Here is a 25,622-nt window from a genome sequence, read left to right on the forward strand (position 1 = left end):
GGTTCAATTTGCCAAGTTGCAAGGAGAGCTTAACTTCTGTCTGCTAGCTTGTCCTGCACTCAGTAAATCTGCGTTCGACTACTCCGCCTAGGCTGCACTGTCGAGCGCAGATCCACTGAGCGCTCAACACAGACAGCACCGTCAGAAGAAAAGTTGATAAAATAAATTAAAAATGTTGTATTGTTCGGTACATATGCGTACCGAACCGAAAGCACTGTATCGAACGGTTCAATATCGATATGAGTATCGTTGCACCCCTAGTAACTATGTCTGTCACTACTTCTTGAGTTGTGAGCATTTTGGAGCTTTGTGCTTCCTGCTGCTTCTCTTTAAGTATCCCAATGTAATTGTGGACATTGCTGAGGAGTTTAGGTTTTCTGGGACAGGAAAAGTGAATTCAGTTGACTGCAATCTGCAATCTACTGACATGTAATGGTGAAATGTTACACGCTGTAACCTTAATGATACTTGAAAATAGGCCAGGTGCTGCTCTGCTTCAGCCTGTTCAGTCTGCACACACAGTCTGTGTAGTATGTGAATAAAAATAAAATAAATAAATGAAATTAAACCCACAAAACAGTTAAAGATGAAAAACTATTTTACCTTTTCAACTGGTGCCAGTTCCCCTCTTTCTCTGTATGTCACTCACTCTGTGACACACACAGAGCACATATTCTGCAAATGTTCTGATTCTTGAGTTTAGACATTTAAAATCCATAACTCTGCTCTTCCAGTGATTTAAAGAATATGAGTTTTCAATATTCATTCTAACTTTTTTTAGGTCATTAGTCAGTTATTCTAATGTACATTTTAAAGACGTTCAGCAACTTTCCAAATTTGAAAGAACTTCTTCTTCTGGGTGAACGTCAGTTTTCAACAGTTCTGCACTTTGGCTTTCAGGTGAATGATTCAGTGTATTTCACCTCATTCAACAAGCTTTTCAACAAGGATTCAGCAATTACAAAAATTAACTCAAACCTTTTAGCTATCAGCATTCAGGCTGCATTTTCTTTAGTAAATGCATTCTTTGGTTGTATATGCAATGTACTCTGTCTATCTGCTACATTAGTGTGTCCATCTACAGCCCCTTTCACTATGTACTTGTGCAACATGGAAACATGACACAGTTCATTATTTCCCATTTATGTATCACTTTTGAACATGACCGTTCATTTTGTTGATAATAAGACAAAAGAAATGTCTGTGGTGTCTGAAAGATCAACTGGGTGTTGGTTTGACTCATAGGACAGCTTCAGCTCTGGGATTCTCCTGTTTGTATTCAGACACTCACTGCACCCACACTGAAGCTTTGGGGAAAATCCCAGTTTGCCGATATTTATACACTGGCTATTATTCTGTATGGTATATATACACATTTAGAGCTATATTAGAAGGAACAAAAGAGCAATAATTATTTATTCAGAAAGTAGGGTTCTCATTGGCCAACAACATGCCAGTCACATGAGAATGCGGTAGCTGCTGTTCTCCTGTAAAGTCCAGTTACAAAATACCACGATAGCACTGTTGCAAACCACTAAGCAGTGGATGCTGTCACAGTGGCTATATCCATCGTTTCTACTCCCTGTGATTGCCGATAATTGCCTATAATTACATTTTCACAATATATCTAAAATTAGAAACATCCTGTCTCACAGAAACTAGAAAACTAGTTTGTGCATGTATTACTTCTTGGCTGGAATACTGTAATTTCTTTATTATCAGGATGTCCTTAAAGCTCCCTGAAAAGCCTTCAGCTGATCCAAAAATGCTGCAGCGAGTACTGACAGGTACTAGAATGCGACGGCATGATTCTCCCATAGCGGCTTCTTTTCACTGGCTTCCTGTTAAATCCAGAATTCACTTTAAAATTCTTCTTGTCACAAACGAGGTCTTGAATAATCAGTCCTCATCTCTGTCTTCCTCCCCTCATGCTCAACCGGTAACAGCAGATGGCTGCCCATCCCGGATCCTAGTTATGTCAGAGGTTTCTTCCTGTTAAAAGGGAGTTTTTCTTTCCTACTGTTGCTAAGTGCTATTATCATAGGTTTTTTACTTTGCAATATGTGAGACATAAATAAAACTGAACTGATTTGCTGACAGTTGCATTGATGCTGCTGGACACATTATGTGATATTAAAATAACCAAATCGTCTTTTCGTGCACTCCTGACCAGAGATGGGCGTTACTGTAATCCGATTACTTTTTTCAAGTAACGAGTAAAGTAAGGGATTACTATTGCAAAAACAGTAATTAGATTACCGTTACTTTCCCGTAGGAACGCTGCGTTACTGCGTTACTAAAAGCGTGATTTTTTTGCAAGAATGTCTCATGACAGTGACGTAAGCGAGTGCGACGTTCGTGACAACAGCTGTGTGCAGATCAACAATGGATAATATATCGAGTGCGGGAGAGAGTATGAGTGTGCAGCGTTTAAAGCGTGGAAGTACTGACCTTATTTTGAGTTTGATTCCATAAAAAGTGACAAAAACATTAGTGTCCGTTGTGCGTGGGAAGAAAACTTCTTTTTACAGCGAAAAAAGCCCCTAAACTTCCGAGCAAGCACCGAGTAGCTACGACGTAATGGGAAACTCACAGAGAAACTCGCGGATTCTTCCACTGACCGCTGCGGCACACCTGCACCAGGGTAAACCTCCGCCTACCCCACTCCTGCTTTACAGGTGAAAATAGAGCAAAAGGACCGCTAGTCTTTGACTTTATTTATTTTCTGCTGTGTTTTACTTGCATCTATTTGAAAGACTGAGTGTAAACACAAAAAAAATTATATGCTGGAATGTGCAGAAAATAGGTTTAAATATTAAACAAATTTCTTCCAGTCACAGAATGTTGCATATAATTACAGTTTTGCTTGATGCATGAAGTTAAAAGATTAAAACTAATAAAACAAGTTTTAAAAAGGGACTTTTCCATTTGATTACATTTTATATGATGGATTGTAGAAAAAGTAGAATTGGGCTGAAAGATCTATCACTTTATCGCCTATTCAGGTTGTAAATTCTGTTTTTAAAAAGTAACTAAGTAACTAAGTAATTAATTACTTTTGAAAATAAGTAATCAGTAAAGTAACGGGATTACTTTTTTGGGGAAGTAATCAGTAATTAGTTACTGATTACTTTTTTCAAGTAACTTGACCAACACTGCTCCTGACACATTGTCATAATTCCAAAGACCCAGCCTATATGATTCTCCGACCTGTGCTAAATTTAAAGAACTATTAAAGCTCATCATGTGGTACAAATATCATCGTTTATTTAACAGCGTTGAAAGCTGGGCTAAACTCAAGCATTTACTTAAAAGCCGAAAAAGAAGCAAGTTCATTTTTCTGAGGTTGCATTGTATCGTTTTATTTACAAGAAAATACATCTTCATCTTTCAACATAAAGTGATTTTTGATCAGATGACCTTAATGTCGCTCAAGCTCTCTTGCTGTAAAGGTTTAAAATACACAGACTCCTACACGTGTGTCATATGAGATCCCCAAAGATGACCTGGGCTACTGTTACTGAAAATTATGTCTTTAACATAATTATGTAATAATTCCAAAGCGTAGTAATCCCTGGATTTAAGGAAGAATCAATGCATGCTGGTCTGTGGTACACGGCAGCCTAATACAAATCCCACAAAAGTACAACATCATTCTCAAACTTACAGTCTTAGTCATCCATCTGCTTTTGACAATGTTGAAAATATGAAATCTGGCTGCCCTGTAGCCATGGAATAACATGAAAATGGCCTTTCCCATAATTCCAGTTCACACACCACGCTGTACAGCAGATCGGAAATGTAACACCACATTGTGGCTCTTGTAAAATGAAATAGCATGCACTATTAACACAATTATAAAACGACAAGCTGTTAACAAAGAAGAAACTTGTATGATCCAGTGGCGTAGAACTTGCTTCATACATAATCTCTCACTTACATTCAGTCTCTTAATAAACGATGGGTTGAGAAAAGCTGGGAGGGGGTTGGTGGGGTTTATGGGGGGATTGCACTAGCAAGTAACAGTTCAGTAAGTCACTGCAGAGGCCTGCTGTGTCGTGGGGTCGGAAGAAATGATGAGGTCTCATTCACAAGCCAAAAATTCAATGCAGAGAAATGTTCATAGTTAGACCAGGACCAAGCCAACCACAAACACCGTAGCTGCTTTAACTTTTTTGGCCACTTGGGGGCAGCAGAAACATGCTTTGACCACTACACTGTCAGATTATTGTTGGCAACTAGCAACACAATTCTCTGTTGCTAGTTGCCAGCAGGTGAATTTTACATCCAGCTGATACCAATGTTCACTATCCTGTCCCCTATCATGTGTTTTCATCAATGAATAACTCCACTCAACAGTAAATGAGTGGGTTTTAGCCTCAGTTAGGCTCAGTTTTGCAGAATGATTGGACGATAATGATGCAACCCCCCCCCCCCCCCCAAAAAATAAATAAAAATAAAAATCTGACAAAAGAAGAAGAAGACACCTCATCATTTCTTCTCCTGTCTATTCAAGATGAAATACTGGATTTATCGTCTCACCACGCCTGTGAAAATAGCAGGCACTTCTTTGAGCCGACCTCCTTGTTCCAGTTTTACTCGGCAAACTCTTGTGTCATTCAGCGGATCGTGCGCCTTCCTGTCAACAGAGTCCAACTGAACATAACGATCGTGTTTCGGGTCCGAAACGTATGCCATCTTGCCGTTTTTGCAAGGCTGTGGTGATGCCCGTGATGCTCTCCCTTACGTACCAGAAGAAAACAGTCTCTTTAATAGAGAGAACATCCCAGATAGGACCTTTAGACATTAAAGAAAAGAAGTGACTCAAATCTTCAAAATCCGTTTTTGCTTTCCAGTCACATTTCTTTGGGGTTTGGGGAGGGGGGGTTGTCCCACAGAAACCTGGCAGCTCTCACCCTGAGCAGAGCAGCGCTGCATCTAAATGCTCTGAAGTTCTTTTCTTAAACTGTCCCCCAAAAGCCAAGAGGGGAGGTTTCATTGCTGGCATGTAAGCATGGTAGGGACGCAGCTGGGGCTCAGGCAATTCCTGGCATGCAAACCCAACAATATACATTAAAGGTTCCATAAAAGATTAGATAATGCCTGCTTGATTATATGCCTAAACTTAGACGTCATTTAGCCATTTTTGTCTGAGGATTCTAAGAAGTCCTCGTGTAGACGGAAATACAGCAGTGCACTTGTTGATGATGTACCTGATTGTCCGTGCTCTGAGGCTCTGAACACACATATGGTGGAATGTTAACCAAACAGAGGCGTTTTAACAATATAGTGGTATCGTAATCAGTGAGATGGCTTGGTATCATTAGATTGTGCTAGTTAGTCAGGCATGAAACTGGCACCGTTTGAGGCTTATATCCAGCACAGTGTGACAGTTTCACAGAGAAGTCCAGTGTTTCTCCCGTTTTAATTAACATAATGTGTCACAAATAAAAAATACATTTACAGATTTTCTGCCACGGCGTTAAAACATGAGGGAGGCTCATATTGAACATGACCAAAGTTTCAAATATGTGCAAACAATCCCTGTCATCCAAAAGCTCTGATTTCAGACACTTCTATTTATCTATATGAGCCAAAGGAACGCAAGGTGGGTGTTACCTTTTCCAGAATGACGATATCATTATAGAGTAATCTCAGGCACTAAAGCCCCACCCACCTGCTGTTCAGGTCTGCTTATGAGGGCCAGCCAATCAGAGTAAAGTTGGCTCAAAGGTCAGGTGGCCTTTCAGAGAAAGACGCTTGAACAGCTTTTCAGGTTGAAAAAAGGATTATTTTGAACTGTGAATCATGCAAAGCTACGCTAGAATAAAAATATTATTAGAACATTAGAATAACCGTAATTGGTCCCCTTTAACTCAGCCCAATCTTAAAAGCAAAGGCAGTCCTGTTTGCAGCTGGTGAACCATATCAAACAGGAGCATTCCAGGTTCGAACCGCGTAAAGAGAGTACATTTAAATAAAGCAGTTGTAATCGCAAGTTACCGTCACCACGCAGGAGCGCGGAATTCCCAACTTTTTTAAGAAAGAAAAAAAAGCAAAACATTATTTTAACAGTATCGCAACTTTCCATCTTTGTTACCAGCAACTTCACGTGTAAAACAACCTATTATCTATTATAACTTAATAATTTTAAACAGCTGTAACGTGGAGAATATTCTGGAACATGGTAGAGTATTTAAATACACTAGGGCTGCCATGATTAGTCGACTAGTCACGATTACGTCAACTATTAAAATCGTCGACGACTAATTTAATAGTCAACATGTCGTTTGAGGCTTTGTAAGATCCCAAAAGACGCAGGAATAAGTAGTAAGATTTAAGAGTGTAATAACGGACTGAAACAGAAGATGGCAGCACTGCATGTACAAGGATGCCAGCTGCCGTTAAACCCCGAAGAAGAAGAAGCTGTGTCCCAGAATTCATAGCCCAGCTGCCCAACTGCCCAGCGCAGTTGTCAACAATGGCGGAAGCTAGTTAGTTTTAATATTACTCTTATTATTCTTTTTGGGTCACAAAATACACGTTTAACATATTTTCAGGCAAGAATGTAGCTGTGTAAACCTCAAATATCTGCTCAGTTTATCAAGACACCACATATTTTCAAAAGCGCTCCGACGTTTTCGGAGAAGTCTGTTACCCACTAGCTCGATAGCTAGCCGGGGGCAAGGCTTTTTTTAAATATTTCATTTGTTCCTGAGTAAATCGGTTTGGCTGAGATTAAAGTTATAGTTTTTACACAGCTGAATAAACATCAAGCAGACAGCTGATTATCAGAAGTGTGAGATGCTCGAGAATATACTCCGGTGTCCTGTTATATTTTAGATAGCAAGGAGTTTATTAAACTTCACCGAAACAATCTGCAAATTTCATTAAAATTTAATAAACTCTCATCTTGTCTTTATTTTTAGTTAGTACATACCTTAAACACTTAAAGCTGTAAGCTAATGATAGTTATATAAGAGCAGATGCTGCTGGTGCAAAAAGCTGTATATTCAATGGATGATGATCTGATTAGTCGACTAATCGCAAAAATAATCGGTGACTAGTCGACTATCAAAATAATCGTTTGTGGCAGCCCTAAAATACACAAAGTCATCCTTTCATTGCTTGGCAAATATGAATGCTGTCTATGGTGTATGAAACGACTTGCCTCAAACACAACTCCAAATTGTCAAAACACCAAATCATGAACTATCTACTATCAACAATGACTAGCGTGCATCTCTCCAGCAGATTTCCAGAGCCTTACATGGTCACTACTAATTACTGTTATTGTTTTTCCTCTAATTTGATATCCTTATGTGTGTGAGTGTGTGTGTGTGTGCACTCATCTGCTAAAAAAACCCTCTCCGAGCAGGATGAGCTTGCCCTTCCTCACCGGACCTCTTTATCTCATTGTATTTGTTCATTAAACCAGAAACTTATAGTTCTGGAGTCAGACCTGCGTCACTAATCGTTCTAATAATAGAGTCGGCATCTGAGCCCATTCCAGCGGTTCATGGACGTGCAACCTAACAAAGCTAACATGAGGTATAAGGAAACAGATTGTACTGTGGCTCTGCAAAAAAAAAAGAAGTTAAAATTACATTCGGGAAAACTAAAACTGGAATACTGCTTTGGACATCAAAGAGGCTCTAACCTTTAAAAGGTTTTCCAGCTAAATAGCAGCTCCCAGAGCCACCGTGACACGCACACCTCTGAAAGCAGAGTAAAGTGCTACAAAACAAACAAATTCATCGTCTTGGTTAATTTGGGTGTATCAGTCACGCCACTTTAAGCAGTGGAAGCAAACAGTGTGCATTACAAGCAGCAGGAATACTTGCGAATGCACTTCACTCTCCCCCGCCTCTCAGACTGGAGCAGGGCAAAGGAGAGGGTGAAAAGACGGAGAGGGGAGAGAAGGGAGAGCTCAGAGGCGAAGCTGCCCTCAAGAGCTCCCCTGCTTTACCGAGAGGCTCAGGGCGAAAGAAAAAAAAGGGGAAATAAAATTGTACTAACAAACTGATTTCTTTGCCTTTTCATTGCCTCGCACCTCCTCCACCACCCCCAGCTTCTTCTTTTCTCCTCGTCTCAATCCTCCTTTACCCCCTCGGGCCTCTTCTCACACCTCCCCCCTCACTCCTCAGCTGTTTTTAGGACAGAGTCGTCTCCGAGGATCTTGCAGAGCTCGTTGAGGCGATTCTGCATCTCGGGAATGCCGGCCAGCTGGGCCTCCAGCCGCTGCTTCTCCTCGGTGAGGGAGAGGCGCGTTGCCGTGTCCAGCTGCTCAAAGCGCCAGCCTCCTTCCCCGTCAAACTGCAGCAGGTGGGTGTGGTACTTCCTGGAGGTGGGGAAGAAGGATTAGAAACAAAGAAAAGATTTGCTCCCTACTACACTCTGAAGAAGCTTGTCTGCCACCAACTACAATAGCATTTATGGTCCAAAATATTCCCCCAGTGTGACGAGGCTTACCACAGGGAGGGTCTGTGTGTGATGGAGAGCAGGGAGATGCCGGCATCTTTGGCGGCCTGGAAAATCTTTCCTTCCACGTCAATGCTCACAGCGCTGGTGCACTCATCCAACAGGGCGTATTTAGGCCTGACAGAGGCAGAGGAAATGGTTTTAAGTTGGTGCTGTGCATCCACTCCATGCAATTGGATTGGTTATGATATACACCCATAAACAAGATCCAACTGTTACAGCAGATGAACTATAGTTTTAAAGGGGCTACTTCTAGAGTAGCTTAGCATGATTCCAAGTTTAAAGTAAGCCTATGTTATCTCGTACTAGGCTTCAGCGGAGCTCACTTTATCCTCTGAACCAAGCTGTCTTAGCTTCTTTCTTTAGGGCAGCTTTCCTGTGATTGGCTGCCATTTGCAAACACATGATTTGCAAACAAGAGGGTGTGGCCTCTGAGCTCCCAGCCATAGCTGTGTGCCTGTGATAGTCATAATAAAGTCCTCTAAAAGCAAAAGCAAAAAAACAAAACAAAAAACACATCTAAAACCTGCAGTTTGGCTCACAGGCATTACCTGCATATATACTGATCTCATTATTTGGCCACATTCATTATGAGCATCCACCATTTATAGAGTTGTGCAAATATGTAAACGTTGAAAAAACACACTTTAGTTTACTCTTCAGCATTCAATTTCTTAACAGTAATTCCTTCTGTGAAAACAGCCAATGGGCTACACGCTAAGAAATGTTAACCCACAGGCTTTTTCTCCTTACCTGTGGTAGAACATGCGGGCCATACCCATCCTCTGCTTCTCACCTCCTGACAGCACATCCTTCCAGTCCAGCTCAGCATCCCAGCCTGAATAAAAAAGGAGGTATTGCAGAGTAAGCAAGATGTTTTTAAGTGTTCTTTTCTTCTAATGAACCTCTGAACTAAAAGATTATCACCAGGATTTAACTGTTTTTAGCCTTGACCATGAGAGGAAATAAGAATGTGTTTGTAAACACTTGTGTGGATCACTCACTGCACCATCTTGTGGTACAAGTTGGTATAACATGAAAGCACAGCCAGACCCTAATTCAGCATCAGCTGTTATCCCTTTAGCACCATACAGAGCTGCAAAAAGTATTTGCCTGATTGCTTATTTTTGTATATTTGTCACACTTACACGTCTCAAACCACCATCGCACAAATTTTGATACTATACAAAGATAGAGTAAATACAAAATGCAGTTTTTAAATGATGATTTCATTTATTAAGGGAAAACAGCTATCCAAACTAACCATCCTGGGCCACCCTTTTCGGCAGGGCTGCAATCAAGTGTTGCGATGATTCAGTTCAATTCAGTTGAATTCAATGTCATTTATACAGCGTCAAATCACAACAACAGTCGCCTCAAGGCGCTTTATATTGTAAGGTAGACCCTACAATAATACACACAGAGACAAACCCAACAATCATATGACCCCCTATGAGCAAGCACTTTGGTGACAGTGGGAAGGAAAAACTCCCTTTTAACAGGAAGAAACTTCTGGCAGAACCAGGCTCAGGGAGGGGCGGGGCCATCTGCTGCGACCGGTTGGGGTGAGAGAAGGAAGACAGGATAAAGACATGCTGTGGAAGAGAGCAAGAGATTAATAACAAGTGCAGAGATTCGGTGCAGAGAGGTCTATTAACACAGTGAGTGAGAAAAGTAACTGAAGAAGAAATACTCAATGCATCATGGGAATCCCCCGGCAGCCTACGCCTATTGCAGCATAACTAACGGAGGATTTAGGGTCACCTGGTCCAGCCCTAACTATATGCTTTAGCAAAAAGGAAGGTTTTAAGCCAAATCTTAAAAGTAGAGATAGATGACTGGCAATGACTCTTTCACAACGCTGTGGAGGAATTCTGTTGCACTTTTCTTCGCAGAATTGATCAAATTTGGCTCCATTGGAGTGTTCTGAGCAGGAGTGGCCTCTTTACGGTCATACTAATGTCTCTCAAACTGGACTTTGAGTAGGCCACTCCAAAACCTTCACTTTGCTTTTTTGAGCCATTCAGAAGTAGAGTTGCTGGTGTGTTTTGGATCATTGTCCTAACTCAAGTTTGATTGAGTTTAAGGGCATTAACTGATTGCTGGACTTTCTTCTTCCTCTCTGGTAAAAAGCAGAAATCATGGTTTCATCAACTATAGCAAGTCGTCTTGAAGGAGCAAAGCAGCCCCAGACCATCACACTAGCACCACCATGTTTGGCTGTTGGCATGAAATGCTTTTTTTATGAAATGCTTTGTTAGTTCCAAAAAGTTCAACTTTTGTGTCATCAGCCCACAGAATATTTTACCAAAAGTCTCGCGGACCATCAGGATGTTTTTTTGGCAAATGTGAGACGAGCCTTTGTGTTATTTTTGCAAGTGAGGCCTGCAATGCTTTAGATGTTGGAGTGATTTTGGTACGCCAGCCAGTCCTCGGAAGCTTCACCAGTGTTTTCTCCATGTTTTCTCTAGTTGTGGATAATGACTCGCACTGTGGTTCACTGGAGTCCAAAGTCTCAGAAATGACCTCGTAACCATTTCCATAGTGATACAGTAGATGCCAATGACCGTGTTACTTATCTGCTCTTTAGATCGTGACATGATGTGTTGCTTTCAAGGTCTTTTAGCCCACTTAACTTCATGTCCTATTTAAGTGATTTCTAGATTTAACACATCTGGCATTATTCTGGGTGTGACTGGTGAAATTGTAAGCAGCTTTCCAAAAAATGTGTCTAATCACATTTAATTTATGATGTAACCAACGGTCCCCAACCCTCAACTCAAGTGTTCTACAATCTCTATATTTCAAAATGAGATTACAATAGAAGAAAGGGAAGTGTAGATAATTATAACAGCAGTCCCCAACCCTCGGGCCACGAACCGGTACCAGGCCATGAGTCGTTTGGTACCGGGCCGCAAGAGTTGATGCTCGGGTGTGAAATTTAGGGTGTGTTTTAAATTTCGGGTGTGTTTTCAGGGTTTTTACCGTTAACTCGGTTTCCCTGGGTCTTTTCCTGTGTTGTAGTTGTGTGTCTTATTTTGAAAGAAATATTTATGTGTTACCATAGCAACCAGAGAGCATTAAGGGGAAGAGAGGAGGATGTTACTCTCAGTGTTGTTGGCACATTTCAGGAGGACGCTGCTAATAAAGTTACACAATTACACAGTGAATTCGGATTATTATTATATTCATAAAAATAACAGTTTTCATCTTGGTCGTATCATTTTATTTTGTTGTATTTATCCACGACACCTTAAAGGCCGGTCTGTGAAAATATTGTCTGACATTAAACCGGGCGCAAAAAAGGCTGGGGACCGCTGATTTAACCTACCTGCCCACCTTTTCAAATAAGGCCAAGTAGGTTAGGGTAGCTTTAAACATAAAAAATAAACAAAATCATTTGAAAACTGCATTTTGTATTACATTGTTGCGCTCCACACAGATGTTTTAGAGAAGCAGTAAAAGCACTTTTTCAAAGTCTGCTGATAGCTTTAAAAAAGCAACCACAGGAATTTACAACAAGCACATTTTAAGGTGGTGTTAGTTGGATATTGTGGGATTATATATGATGACAGGAAATATTTTTTCTCCTTTGTTATATGAAACATGGAGAAAGCACTTAGAGTTTGATGCCACACAAAAACTAATGAGTAAAATCCACAAAAATGAAAACTGCAATACATGACTTCACATTAAATACTAGACTAAACTGTAAAGAGTTAAAGAGAAGACAAAGACTGTGTGACGGACTAATCATCATATCCTATTTGGTTATATTGCATGTCTTTGTGAGCCCGTAATAATGTGACTGCATACACGTGGGCTAATTACCATGAGTAATGCAAACCTTTCTAAACTGTTTCACAGTGCAGCTATTCACGCATTAAACCTTCTTGCGGCGCTAAGCTTGGTACAGTAGTTGGTTCACAACAGTGTAACCATTTGTTCTGCAGGAGGGAGAGAACGGCTGCCAATTTGTCACACACTCAAGTTTAGGAAATGCGAGCTCAAGCTCCTGGCCGATGCACAGTGTGTTTGATCTCAAACACCAGCAAACCTTTTCTTCACAATTAAAGGTTTATAATTAAATGTTTAGGGAGTTTTTTCTTCCCACTGTTGCCAAGTGCTTGCTCACAAGGGGTCATCTGATTGTTGGGGGTTTCTCTGTTTTATTGTACGGTCTTTAACTTACAATATAAAGTACCTTGTGCTGTGATTTCGTGACAAGGTTCCTTTAGCTCAGTAGTTGATTTTAATTTAGTATGTTGAGTTTCTTTCTTATCTGGTGATTGTGTGTCTTGATTTGTGTGGTGAACTGCTGCTCTTTCATGGATAAATAAAAATAAAAGCTGTCTTACCTCCCTCTCTGTTGACGATGTGATTGAGGTTGACTATGGCTAAGATGACCTCTAGGTCCTTGTCACTCATCCCTCTGGCAGCCATGTCCTCCACCGAGTCTGGGTAGATCACCTGGTCCCGCAGTGAACCTATTGACATGTACGGCCTGGGAAAACATAAATGCACATAAGTTGTATCCGTTATGAGCACTAAAGCTCACAAATTGTGTGACAAAAGCATTTTTAGACACTTAAAGAGGAGTAGCTGAAAGAAAAAGATGTCTGTTTTATAGATAGTGTGTGGGATTCTGTTACAGCTGCCAGCTGGCCATCTCATCCTATGTATAAAATATTTACCGCACTGCAGGAGGGAGTCAGCTATGGGTACGATTACATTTGAAGGTTTGGGTAAGACTGCTTCCCACATGGGCGGCAGATCCTTGGTTTGAATCTCGACTGGTTGGACCATTACCTGCCTGTGCTGTCTGTGTTTCCCTTACTCTCTCCTGTCAGAGTTGCTATATTTATTTCACTGTCTCGCTCTAAAATCAACATAAAAATGACAAAAATGTTATCACGATAACAGCTGCTGCTCCAACTGTTGCAGCTCTTGCTATATAGTAATAAAGGAGAGAGGTTACACATAATGGATAATTACCAAACAACTATAATAATATTTAATTTGATAATATTTATCATATTTAATCATTCACAGAGCTAGTATTTTAAACTTAATCTGGACAGTAAATATTTGACTCTGTCCAGAGCTCTGGTTTCTCTCTCAGCTGCACAGACACACTCAGGTCCTGTTACAATGGATTAGATTACTGTTACGGTTCACTGGTACAATGATCAAACCTTGCACTTGTTTTGTCTGCTGTGGGACCTGCGATTATTGAGAGTGTGCATTTGTGCGTATACCTCTGAGGGATGTAGAACATATGCTGAGGGGAGGGTTTGTGTAGCCGGCCGCCGTAGACAGGCCACAAGCCGCCGAGGATCCTGAACAGAGAGCTTTTTCCACAACCATTAGGCCCTGTGATCAGTAGGTGCATGCTCTCTTCCACCTGAACGGGAGAGACAATTTATTAATTCTCCTGAAGCAGAGCAGGCTGTCAGTGTAATTACAATGCATCACTAGGCCATAAAGCTGTGGAAAAAGCAGGAGTGGTGTTAAACTGTTACACACAGAAAATATGGGCTCGAATTGTGGTCATAAATATTTTGTACTTGTAAATCAGGACTTGTATGTGTAAAAAGAATTTGTGTGTGCGTAAAAAAGATTTGTGTGTATAGCCAAAAAATACGGGTGAAACTCTGCACTCAAGTTTCAACTTACAAGTCCAAATTTTGACCGTATTTTTCTTCCTTTCAGCTGATTGGTCAATCTCATGTCAATCACAAATGTAATTATCCAATCAGAGAACAGATGGGTTTGGCTGTCGGATGGGCGCTTTTTTGAACTGTCCCTAAAAAGTGGTTTTGTATATTGAACACAACTTAAAAAAAAAAATCCAGATGAAAATATATAGAATTTGCAAAATATTATCTTGCACCTGTCAAAAATTAGTATTTAATATCATATTGATATAATAAATGAAATTATTTATTAAGTATCTTTAGATTTCAGTAAATTGTGGCTAATAAAAGTAAAAAAAGCCTGATTAATTCATTAATCAAGGCTAAAGTTCTACATATTTAAGGGCTTGGGCACTTGCGCTACAGGCGCTAGCTAGCTTCTCAAGCGTCACCTTAGCTAATTAAAGTCACTGAACTGGAGCTCTCATAATAAGGCTTATGTGGTTAGTTTTACTAACAGACTGTTTAAGAAGCGCTCTTTTTTTGGTGAATGAAATTCTAGTATTACTTCATTCATATTTAAGTACTAATTTGTAAGTATGGTATATGGCTACAGCTTACTAGCCAAACTAGCTTGTGTTAGCTGATAACTTGGCACGCCCCAATCTCATATAAATACGCTGATTCTGGCTCAAGATTAAAAACGTAGTGATGTCTATAAGGCAAATGCTTTGAAACATTGAAACATTAGGCCACAGCACACATTACTACTCTATCATTAGTCTTTATAGCTTTAATCCTTTTGCTAACATGGTTAACCATGGTTAACCATGGTTTCCATGGCGAGAAACCAAATATAGAGCCTCATTCATAAACGATGGGTAAAAACGTTTCACACACAAATTTATGATTCTTATTTTCTCTATTTTCATGCATGACTATGCATTTGAAAATATATTACACACCACTCTTATTGCTACTTATACTACTGCTAATTATTATCACTTAATTTTGGTCAATATTTACAGTTTTACAAAACAACATTGGCTAAAAATGTTTAGAATTCGAATACAAAACTTAATAATATGATATTAATTTACGTGTTGCAATGCAAATTAATAATTGAAAATATGTAGACTTTAAACACACTTTAACAGGGTTATCTTATCATATGGGTCACTCTAAGTTTCATATGAACCTAAATGTCAAAATGTTCCTTTTGTCTTTTACTTGTGCCACAGTGAGTGTCTCAAGTTAAATGATATTCATCACCCCCATTATTTCAGCCAGCTCTTCATCCTCAGACACTATTACCCATCCTGCTTTTTTGCCTTAGTGAGCATGCTCTTCACCTGTATGCAGCTTGCTGTATGCAGATTACATGCAGTGATCTGTCCCATAAATCTTGCAGTAGTTTTGCATGTGCACTTGTTTTTTCGTGCAGGGTAAGAACAAAAAAAAAAAAGAACTTGAAAGAAAAAAAAAAAGATCTTCTTCAGTTCTTCAAAAAACTGCCATTTAAAGTTTGTGTATAATATTTATATTGAAGCTGACATTTTTAAGCACAGCATCTGCGTCTTTTTCCGTTATCAGCTCAATGTCAGCGGCGTACTCTTGTGTAACGACCTCAGGCCAACATATATAATTGGAGCCTGGTGCAGTCTGCACAGAGGTCTGTTTGCCTGTGGTGTTTGAAAGAGATAAGCTATTCTTATTCATTTGTAATGATTACAAAAGCTGATTCTTTTGATGTCTCGAAAAGCATTTTTATCAAAAACATCATTATGTCAGCGTTTCCTATTGTTGCCTCCTAACAAAAGAAGTCAGCAGGTCAGAACTGGAATAAGAGACATGTTTTGTCTGGTATCAAATTATCAGCGATGAAATCATGCTAACTCAATTATCCACGTACAAAGAACAGATGAAAGGATCAGCAGACCCTCAGCCACTTTTGAGTGAAAAAAACAGAACCTGTGCTGAATGGATGAGCAGATCTTTGCAGCAGATTCACATCTATGATATGAGCGTTGTGCATTATACCCTGCATCCAAATAAAACTGGAACATCTGATCTGTGATTTCCACCACCATGAAATCCTCATGAGGTGAATATAATGGGGAGCAACAAGTTGACACCCAAAGGATGTATCTGCTTTCTAATGAGACTCTGGGCCATTGTTTTTAAATGCTAATAAATTCTACACGGACCAAAATCCTCAGGAGTGAAGTCAGAGGGGCCTGGACTATCAGTTAAAGTGGAGCTCAGAAGGAAAAAAAAGATCAGCCACCTTGAAGTTTAGGCAAGATACTACAACGTCTCCGTTTGGTGTGATGATCGGGACGTTCTCACACACGATGCCCTTGTCCACATCAATCACTTCGCCTGCAGAAACACAGAAACAGAGAAAAAGGATCAGGAACTACAGTGATTGTGTATTTGAGTAACAGATTGGACTCTGTGTCTTTTCCACTTCACTTATTCATTAGCTTAGCATTACCCTCTAACATAAGCTGCTTTCTATTAGAGTGTATCCAACCTTTGGCCATTTAGTTTATTGATTTCTTATAATGTAAGCTGATTTGTAAGTTGGCCCACATAAGGTTTGTGGAATTCATAAAATCTGGTCAAACATTATAAATTAGCAGCAAAACTTGCCTGAAGTTAGCATGTAAGACAAATTCTGTTATTGATTTGAGTGAGGCAACTGCTGAAGCTATATGCTATAACTCATTGCTGATTGTTGCTAATTTGGACAATAGAATGGATCGAATAATTGTTGGCAGACAGATGTTGTTGGGGAATGAACTGAGCGTTTACCGTTGACTATGTTTTGGCCTGAACCAAATCAAAGCCTACTCTGGGCTTCAGGTAGCAGAAGTGGTAAGTAACAGAGGTTGTTGTGATGGCAACCTCTTCCTCTTCTGTTTTTTTTTTTTTTTGTACAGACAAAGAGGTGTTGTGTGTACACAGCGAGCTACCCTGTATTTCCAGCGGTCCGTCTATGTGCATCTCAGGCTTGCTCTTCTTCTCTGTCGTCGTTGTGGCTGACACAGAAGAGCGCTTGTAAATGCCCTTCTGGACGTCCTCGAATACGACAAACATGTTGTGGACCCTCGCAGTGTAGCCTGCCAGCTCCGTGACCTGTCCCAACAAACACACACGGGTCAGTCCATCTCTGGTAGATGTTAGTGTCACCACCATTGTGATAAAGATCACGATCATGGCCATGTGCCTGATAAAAATGTGACTCCATGAGTGCAGGACTTGGAACATTGATCCTAAGCTAGGTTTCATTTTAACCTCGGCTGCTGCGTCTGCAGTAGCCATAAAGTACATTCAGTGCCCCCGTTAACAGGAAGTTGTTCCTCCTCAACATCTCCTGGTGCTTGCTTATATTAAATAATTAAGGTTTTTATATGTTCTGATGAAGGCCAAAGGCTATAACATTAACATGTCTGCTGGCATGGCCAAAACAAATTGGCAAAATGAAGATCTGTCAATACATTTCCCTAAAGTTTGTGTCAGTAGACAAGCAGACTTAGAAAAAGGTTTTGAATGTGTCTAAAATATAAAAACAGAAAAACAGAATGAAATCATGTACAAATTGCATAAACCTGTATTTTACTCACAAAAAATACAGAAAACATATCAAATGTTTGAGGCTACTCATTCGTTAAAGCTGGGGTGGGTACTCATTCAAAATGAAACTTTTCTGCAGTCAGAGGAATCTAAATCTGACTAAAGACAGGGACCATCTGGAGTGTTATCAGTGCTCAGTTTAAAAGCCTCTCTGATGATATGAGGGTGTTTTAGTGCCTGTGGAATTGGCAGCGTGCACATCTCAACAGGCACTATAAATGTTGAAAGCTATATCCAGGTTTTAGAGAAACATTTGCTCCCATCGAGATGACGTCTTTTTCAGGCAAGACCTTGCACATTTCAGCAAGACAATACTAAAGCACATAAAATATCTTTCAGAATCTGGAGGCTGAACTTTTTACCAGATGACAAAGGCCCAGAATTGTTGAGCAGCTAGAATCGTACACTCAAAAAAATAACTCTTTGAATGAACATAAAAAAATCATGGAAAGAATTTTCACGTAATTAAATTGCTTTATTTTAGCATTATGCAATTCCGTTATTCCAACTTAATGTACTTGAGTTGGACTAACTTGATTAATTAATGATGAATCAACTGTTTTACTACAGTTGTGTCCAACTTATTTTAATCGATTTGATCCAACCCATGCAAATTACGTTAGTGCAACAAAACAGACATTCGTAATAGAAATCCATTTATTTTAAGTTCATTTAAAGAGTTATTTTTTTGGAGTGTTCAACAAAGTCTAGAGTCTGGTTAACAGAAAATGTTAATGGATTTATAATAACTTGCACTCCATCCATCGTCTTATTTTTACCAGGGTTGCAGTGAGGCTGGGGCCTATCCCAGATGTGATAGGGTGGGAGTCAGAATACTGGACAGGTCACCAGTCTATCACAGAGAGACACACAACCATTTGCCCTCATGTTCACAGATATTTTAGAAACACCAATTAACTTAACCCTAATTACTGCATGACTTTAACTGTGGCAGGAAACCAGAGGACCCAGAGAGAACCCACTGCAAACTTGGCCAGATTGCAGATTGCAGATTTGAACCCAAGACCTTCTTGCTGCGAGGCAACAGTGCTAACCACTGTGCCACCAATCTAGACTTCAAAAAAATAGGGAAACTATGATTACAAGGCTTTATATAGAATTTTAAAAACCACAATAAATAGCGGAGGCATATACGTAGTGTGTGTATGGTTGTCTGTCTCTTCTAACCCCAGTGATTTTCCTGTGGTTTGAACTCTTGTGTGATCTTGTGAATTTGGTGAATCCAGGCAACTAACCACTCTTACTAGATTACTTACTTACTAGATACTAGATTGTATCCTGTCATCTCAACAAGAATAAATTTAGTTGCTGGATTTCATGCAGATCCTACATGATTTCATTACGTTCACCACAGAAACATGAAATTATTTTGTTCACATTACAAGTTTGAATTTTGGAAATTTAACAACCACCCAATTTCATTTTTTTGAGTGTATGAGAGACAAGAAAGGGACAACATCCCTCTGCCTGAAGTCCAGCAGCCGCTCTCATCAGTTCCCAGACTTTTACCGACAGTTGTTAAACGAAGAGGCTGTACCACACAGTGGTAAACATGACTTCTTTGTGAGGCATTGCTGCCATCAAATTCAAAATAATCTCATATTTTTCTTAAACTGCTACATTTTCTCAGTTTGTGTTTTGATGTTTTTTGTTTCCCATATGCAATTTTGAAATGAATTAAAATGACAGGTTTATAAGATTCAAAAATCATTGCATTTTGTTTTTACTCACATCTTACAAGGCGTAGCAACTTTTCCCTACTGTTTGTGTGTGCTTTTGGATTAGATATATCATATATTTGCTTTTCCTCTTGTGGTTCTTCGCACCGTGATAACAGGCATGCACGCAGATTCCCCGCACAGCTCAAAAGAAAAAAAAAAACCCTACTTCCACTTCCAATGTTCAATTTCTATCCAGACCACATCTCACTGAGATCATAATTTCACTTCACTTAACCAGCTCCAAATGTCGTCCTTAAATAATTACTACTTATTCTGTATTTTCACCTTGTATTCATCTACCTCTTCCTGGATTTTAAAAAGAGATTTTTGTAAACATGATCATAAAATTAGTAAAATAATCCATTTACTGCTGAGGCAACAGAGGAAAGGAGCCAAATGTGTTTACAGGCACCTGGAGAGTGTTTCTTTTCGCTTTCTGTGGTGCACCCTGCAGCGACACAATGCCGGCTGTTGACACAGCTTGATTATTTTAAACATCGAGCACCATTTCTGAGAATTCATGGACACCGTGAGGGGCGGCGGACCGGCTCAAACTCATTCAACCAGTTACATTTCTACTGCAATATATATGCAGCTCCAGTTTAGTTTATTATGAGCCTCATTAAACCCCACTGGGAAAAAGAACCACAGCCCTGCATAATGACATAAATACAGCAGTGATTACAACACACGCACATTTGCGTTTTTTATATTCTGCCTTTGTTCAAAATCCCCGATGAAAACATGCTGTTTGACTCATTTTTTGTCTTAATAATTAGTTCAACTTTTCCATGATATATCACCCAAATGTTAGTCCGATTGAATTTTTCTTGCTTTTGCTAAAATAAAGTGTCCTCCTAAAGCCGAGAGGACATAATGAAGCTGGTGTAATAATGCAAAATCAGTTTTGTACAAAGCAATTGGACATCTTGTGCAAGAGAGATCCTTTTGATATGGCTGTATATAAGTAAACAATACGTAAGTAACCAGCCTAGACATTCATGCAGCATTGCAATATTTGTCCTGAATTCACAAAAAAAACATACCGGGGCAAGTTAAATACCACTAAAACCATCACATCCACTATTCTGGTTTAAAATCAACCAAACCAGAGCTTTTCTTTGCTTACGTTTTTTAAACATGACCAAATTTTCACATACTGGGGTCAGCATATGAGCAAGTAACCCCTGTGTGTTTCTTTTCTTGAAATCTTGGGTCTGCATGATGTGACTGAGAGGGGATGTCCCTAATATGGTCATCTCAGAAGAGGGGCGATCACATGAAAATGCCCCCCCTCCAGTATAAGTTAATAAGGATTATTTTGAATTGTGACTCACGAGAAGCTAGTCTAGCAGCAGAATAGATCCCTTTAACTAACACCCAGCTGCAGATTAAACGAGACCCGACTGCCCACTCGTAAACACGGCGCTGTTCTGAAGACCAGACGAGGCAGGTGCTGTAATCTGGTGCTTGCTGGGTTTTTTGGTGTGCTCAGCAGGTGTATTAGCAAACACAGCCGCTTCATCCTTTCTGATTGGCCTAAAAAGAGTTCAAGTAAATGCTGTTGATCTTCCAGCTCTGCAGAAGTGCAGAGCTGGAAGATCAACAGATGGAGGATTATTTGCAGCTAAGCTGAGCTGTGAGAGAAGGAGCTCTCAAAAAACACACACAAGCGCTGGGTTTCACTGACCTATAGTGACACGAGAGTGATGGTGGATTCACTCTTCAGGAAGTGAGGCCTATTTAAGCCCTCTGTGTTCAGTTCTGTTCCCATAATAGAATTCCAAGCAGTGCAACACATACAGCATCAGAGCACCAACCTGACCCAGTTCTGTTTTACTTAGTCACTGGATCATGTGCTGATAGAACAGGGTGCCAATTTTAATGTACACGAGTGAACCACTGTGTTGTGTGTGAGGTTGGTAGATATTAGCCAGCACATCTTCATGTCTGTGTGCTTCTCACATAAGAATAAAAAACAAAACGGGGACTTTTAGTCTTACCTTGTTATTGTGGAACAGAGAACAAAAACAACAGCAAAGCTTTTTAAGATGAGTAACAAACTACTGCAAGGTAGGACTTGTCATGGGCCAATCTGACTGCACACACACACACTCCTCCATATTAAATAGGCAGAGTGTGTGGAGGCGTGAGCTGGGCACGCTGCCTCAGGAATGTGCTCCATCCCTGCTGTCTGTCAAACTGCACACACACACACACACACATCTCTTGGCCTTGCACGCAGGGGCACGCCGCAATGCATCTCAAGCCACACGCGCACACGTGCTCAAAACAGAAGTGCATGCAGGCTTAAACTCGCATCCCCCGGGAACGTGTTTTTCACAATAAAATGATAATCACGGTGTGAAGAAGGTGGCGTGATGGGAAACTCTTTAGCGCGGGTGAAACAGTTAAGGAAGCTCACAGCCAACCGCAAGCACATTGAACCGGTTTCATTTCCTCCTCTTTGACGCTGTTTCGGGCTGCTGAACCGTTGCTGACAGTCAAGTTACTCGCTGACGGGCATGAGATAAACCCGCCAGATCTTTGCTCAAATATTCCACATTTTTATAAAGGGAATTATCAAAAAGCCTGGGATAGTACACGCCAACACACAGGGTGGCACGTGATCAAAAGTGCAGCAGTACTAATGAGCTGCAGTGCAACACAGCTTCAGCACAAATGTGCTGCAACCAAATCCTCTTATGGACTTCAAAATGTAGCCTGAGAGAGAGAGAGAGAATGAACTGGTCTTGCAATTTCTTTCTTTCTTTCTTTTTGGATTATAGTGCAATGAAAGATCAGGGATTTGGCTATCAATGAACAAGGTCTTTCATTCAGCTTTTTTTCTCTTCTTTTTCCTTTTTCATGCTGCGTGGTGAGTTTTGCAAGAAGAAGAAGAAGGAGAGAGATGGACATAAATCAATCCGACATTCTTGATGTCCACTCGTCCATCTACACACGGGCCACCGGAACGACCCACCGATGCTCAAACCTGGCCGGTTTATTTCTTCAAGAAGACATTTTTACTGACATCTGAGCCAAAAAACTGCAAAGTCGTGACCCTCTATACAGTCTTGGGTACTTCCTACTGTTCAGACGGACAATTAAACCTAAAAAGCTGCCAGATATGTTGTGAAAGAACAAAATGCTGAATGATTATAAGTTTAAATAAGCGCAAAAGGCCTTTTCTTGTATGAAACTTCTGCTGCACTGCAATTGACTCTCAAACACATAATTTGCAGGATATAACACGTATTCAAAAGGCAACATTCATAAATTTCCATCTTAAACAGTGAAAATCTGTTATTAACAGATTAATCACTTGTTCATACAGTCTCTAACTTATCCAAAAATAATGAAAAATCTGTAATTTAATGCCTTAAAGGGGAAGCATTCTACATGTTGCTTTTCTGGACTCTACTAGAGCAGCTTTGCATGATTCACTTCATGCACAAAATGAAAGAAGTCCTCTCTCCCTTTAACCCAGCTTGTCTTCTGATTGGCTGGCCTTTGCAAACAGCAGGTCTGGACAGGAGGTTGGACTCGCAGCCAGAGCTGTGTGCCTCAGATGACTAGATTAAGAGTAGATATGTGCTCGCACTGACATCAGAGTTGCTGCAACTTTCAGAATGGACGAGTATGAAATGCAGCTGTGCATGAGAGATCAGTGTAAGCTGTGGGCCTGTGAGTCTCAGTTATGAAGTTTTCTGATTGAAAATGACAGCAAAGCTGTGTTAAGCTCAGCATACTACGGTGCACCTCTTTGTAGGAGGACATGATCCTCTCGATGGCATCAGCTCCTGAGGCCAAGAGGTTACGTGCGGTGGTGAACGCCTCCGTTCTCTCGCTCACCATCACCTGGGTCTGACCGTCAGCGGTTTCTATAAGGGTGGAAAGACAGGCACAAGACATGGGACAGCGGGCAGAACAATTAACTTCGGGACCTCAAAAGACAAAACAGAGCTTTGTGTGTCAGCGGTGCGAAACATATTTTCACACTTGCACCTGCGAGCATAAGGATACGATGGAAAAAGGTTCATTAAATATCTGTAGGTACAGTGTAATAAGGGACTCGGTTACAGGCTTATTATTGATGCTGAGAGCTCATCAGGGAGGTGTGGGAGGCAGCTACTGTTTTCACACATGCTAATCAGCTCCCGCTGGTAGAGCAAGCAGTAACTACAGTTATTGTAGTTGCACTTAAAAGGCTTAACAAGCACAAGACGCGTGCTAGGGTAACGCTACACCTAACCAACTCCCTACCGCTGTCAGCGAAGCCGGTGGCTGTGATGATGGGCACGGCCACCATGACGAGCCCGGCGCCGCTCCACACGTACTTCATGAGGAACTGCTCGATCATGATGTACCAGAGCCGTTTGGACAGGATCAGGTTCATCTGGTCCGCCAGAGCCCGGTAGCACTTCTGCAGCTGACACATCTCCACCTGCATCAGAACATGAAGCAACACAGGCATTTCCCAACTCTCTGTGTGATCTGTGAAAAAGGCTGTGCAGTAGAATTTCTTCAAGATAGTAGTAAAGTCTTTCACTCTGATGCTCTTTCAGAAGAAAAATAGCTTTAGTCAATAAAGTTAAAACTAACTCTGCTGCTAATCTTTGTGCAGTAGATGGAACATTGTTATGGATATGACCATTCATCTCAGCTGGCCATCCTCAAAGACCTACCTCTAAAGTTACCGCTTCACCCATAGTAATTACATTAGTGTCTACAGATTGTAAATGTGTTATGCATTTCACACGTAACGTGGCACATCCGGGCACAGACACTTCCTAATAAATAAGCACAATAATGATCGTGTGGCTGCACATAACTCCCACACCGCTTCCATTCTGCAGCTAGCACTCACATGCATCCGTCTCTGCATACCTTGTGTCCTCTGTAGAAAGCTATTTCCTCAGCATTAGCAATGATCCTAGAGTGCACATAGCGCAGGTAGCCCTTCCTGTGAGCCTCTTCGGCCACCAGCTTGCCAAATTTGGGCGAGCATGCACGCAGGACTTTAGCCGTGGCGAACACCACGAGCCCTGCCAGCAGGGTCGGACCGGAGGCGTTGGCCCCCCTGGACCTGGCGGTCTGAATCAACGTGTAGGAGGTCAGCATCACATCCAGTATAGGCTTGGTGAGGTTAGAATAGAGATGGGCCACGGACTGGGAGAACATCATCACGTCCTCGGTGAGAGACTGGTCCGGGTTGGCGAGCCTCCCGTCCATGTTGCTGACTTTGTAATAGGTCTGATCGGTGAAGTAGGTCCGATAGGCATGGTTCACTAGCCGGGTGCGGAAGGCCAGAGCCAGTTTGCACTCCAGGTACCGGATGGCGCTGTTGACGAACGTGGCCGGGATTGCAATGAGGAGCCATTTGATCAGCTGGATGATGAAGCGCTTGGGTTTTTTCTCCACGATCGTTTTGACTATCTTGCCGTCCAAGCTGGCAACGTAAATAGAGAGAAACGTCCTAGATATCAGCGCCACCGAGTGCAAAGAGAGCAAAGCGAGCTCTCTGGAAACGAGCTTGGGAAAGAGGATTTTACCAAGTTCCAGGATCTGCTTGAAAAACTCAGCATTTACCCCCGGGGATGGTTTCCTATCAATCACAGCATCCGTTTGAGTCTTTCCCGAGCAAGTGGAGCCGTTCTCCGCCTTTGAAGCCCGGTGATTGCTCCCAGGACCTTTGCTTTTGCAGAGCTGCTTGCAGATGATGGGGTACAGCGTTCTGACACCGTATGCAGCAGCCGCAAGAAACACGGCTCGCTTCGCCGCGGCCGTGCGGTCCCATCTCACTTTAGACGCCGCATCGAGGATGTTGGACATTTTTCAACCGTTAGTCGTCTCTGCAACCAGCCCTTACTACACCCATCCCCCAGACCTGACTCACCACGTCGACATAAAGGGAGAGAGGGAGTTCTGATGGCCGGACTGATGTGAAGCGAGCCCGATACTTGTGCCGCTACATCCTGCTCCCCTTTTTTGCGCCAGCTACAAGCACTCCAAACTAGAACAAGTGCACTTCCGGTTATGGTTGCCAAATTAAAGGCGTCCCTACCTCCACCACACAAACGTGTCTGTGTTAGCTTTTATTTTATAAAGAAAATCAGCCCAA

The 25,622-nt window shown here is 41.2% G+C and overlaps 1 protein-coding gene across 1 annotated transcript; it reads right to left on the minus strand.

The window, feature by feature from the left end:
• Positions 1-4,705: 4,705 nt before the first annotated feature.
• Positions 4,706-25,499, minus strand: abcd2 (ATP-binding cassette, sub-family D (ALD), member 2). Its single transcript, XM_085137985.1, has 10 exons — positions 24,389-25,499; positions 23,765-23,945; positions 23,261-23,382; positions 17,096-17,258; positions 16,405-16,499; positions 13,740-13,885; positions 12,840-12,985; positions 9,235-9,319; positions 8,473-8,598; positions 4,706-8,341 (listed from the first exon to the last, which is right to left on the minus strand). Exons 1-10 carry the CDS (start codon positions 25,331-25,333, stop codon positions 8,137-8,139), a joined length of 2,214 nt encoding a protein of 737 aa, XP_084994111.1. The 5' UTR covers positions 25,334-25,499; the 3' UTR covers positions 4,706-8,136.
• Positions 25,500-25,622: the final 123 nt, after the last annotated feature.

Source organism: Neolamprologus multifasciatus, chromosome 17, assembly GCF_963576455.1.
Source record: "Neolamprologus multifasciatus chromosome 17, fNeoMul1.2, whole genome shotgun sequence".
NCBI lineage: Eukaryota > Metazoa > Chordata > Actinopteri > Cichliformes > Cichlidae > Neolamprologus > Neolamprologus multifasciatus.

Excerpts from the sequence above, each read along its gene's own strand:
- abcd2 (XM_085137985.1), bottom strand. The coding sequence starts at position 25,333 with ATGTCCAACATCCTCGATGCGGCGTCTAAAGTGAGATGGGACCGCACG. Across the intron at positions 23,383-23,764 it reads CACCGGCTTCGCTGACAGCG|AAACCGCTGACGGTCAGACC; the intron begins GTAGGGAGTTGG and ends CCACCCTTATAG. Across the intron at positions 12,986-13,739 it reads ATGTTCTACATCCCTCAGAG|GCCGTACATGTCAATAGGTT; the intron begins GTATACGCACAA and ends ATGTTTTCCCAG.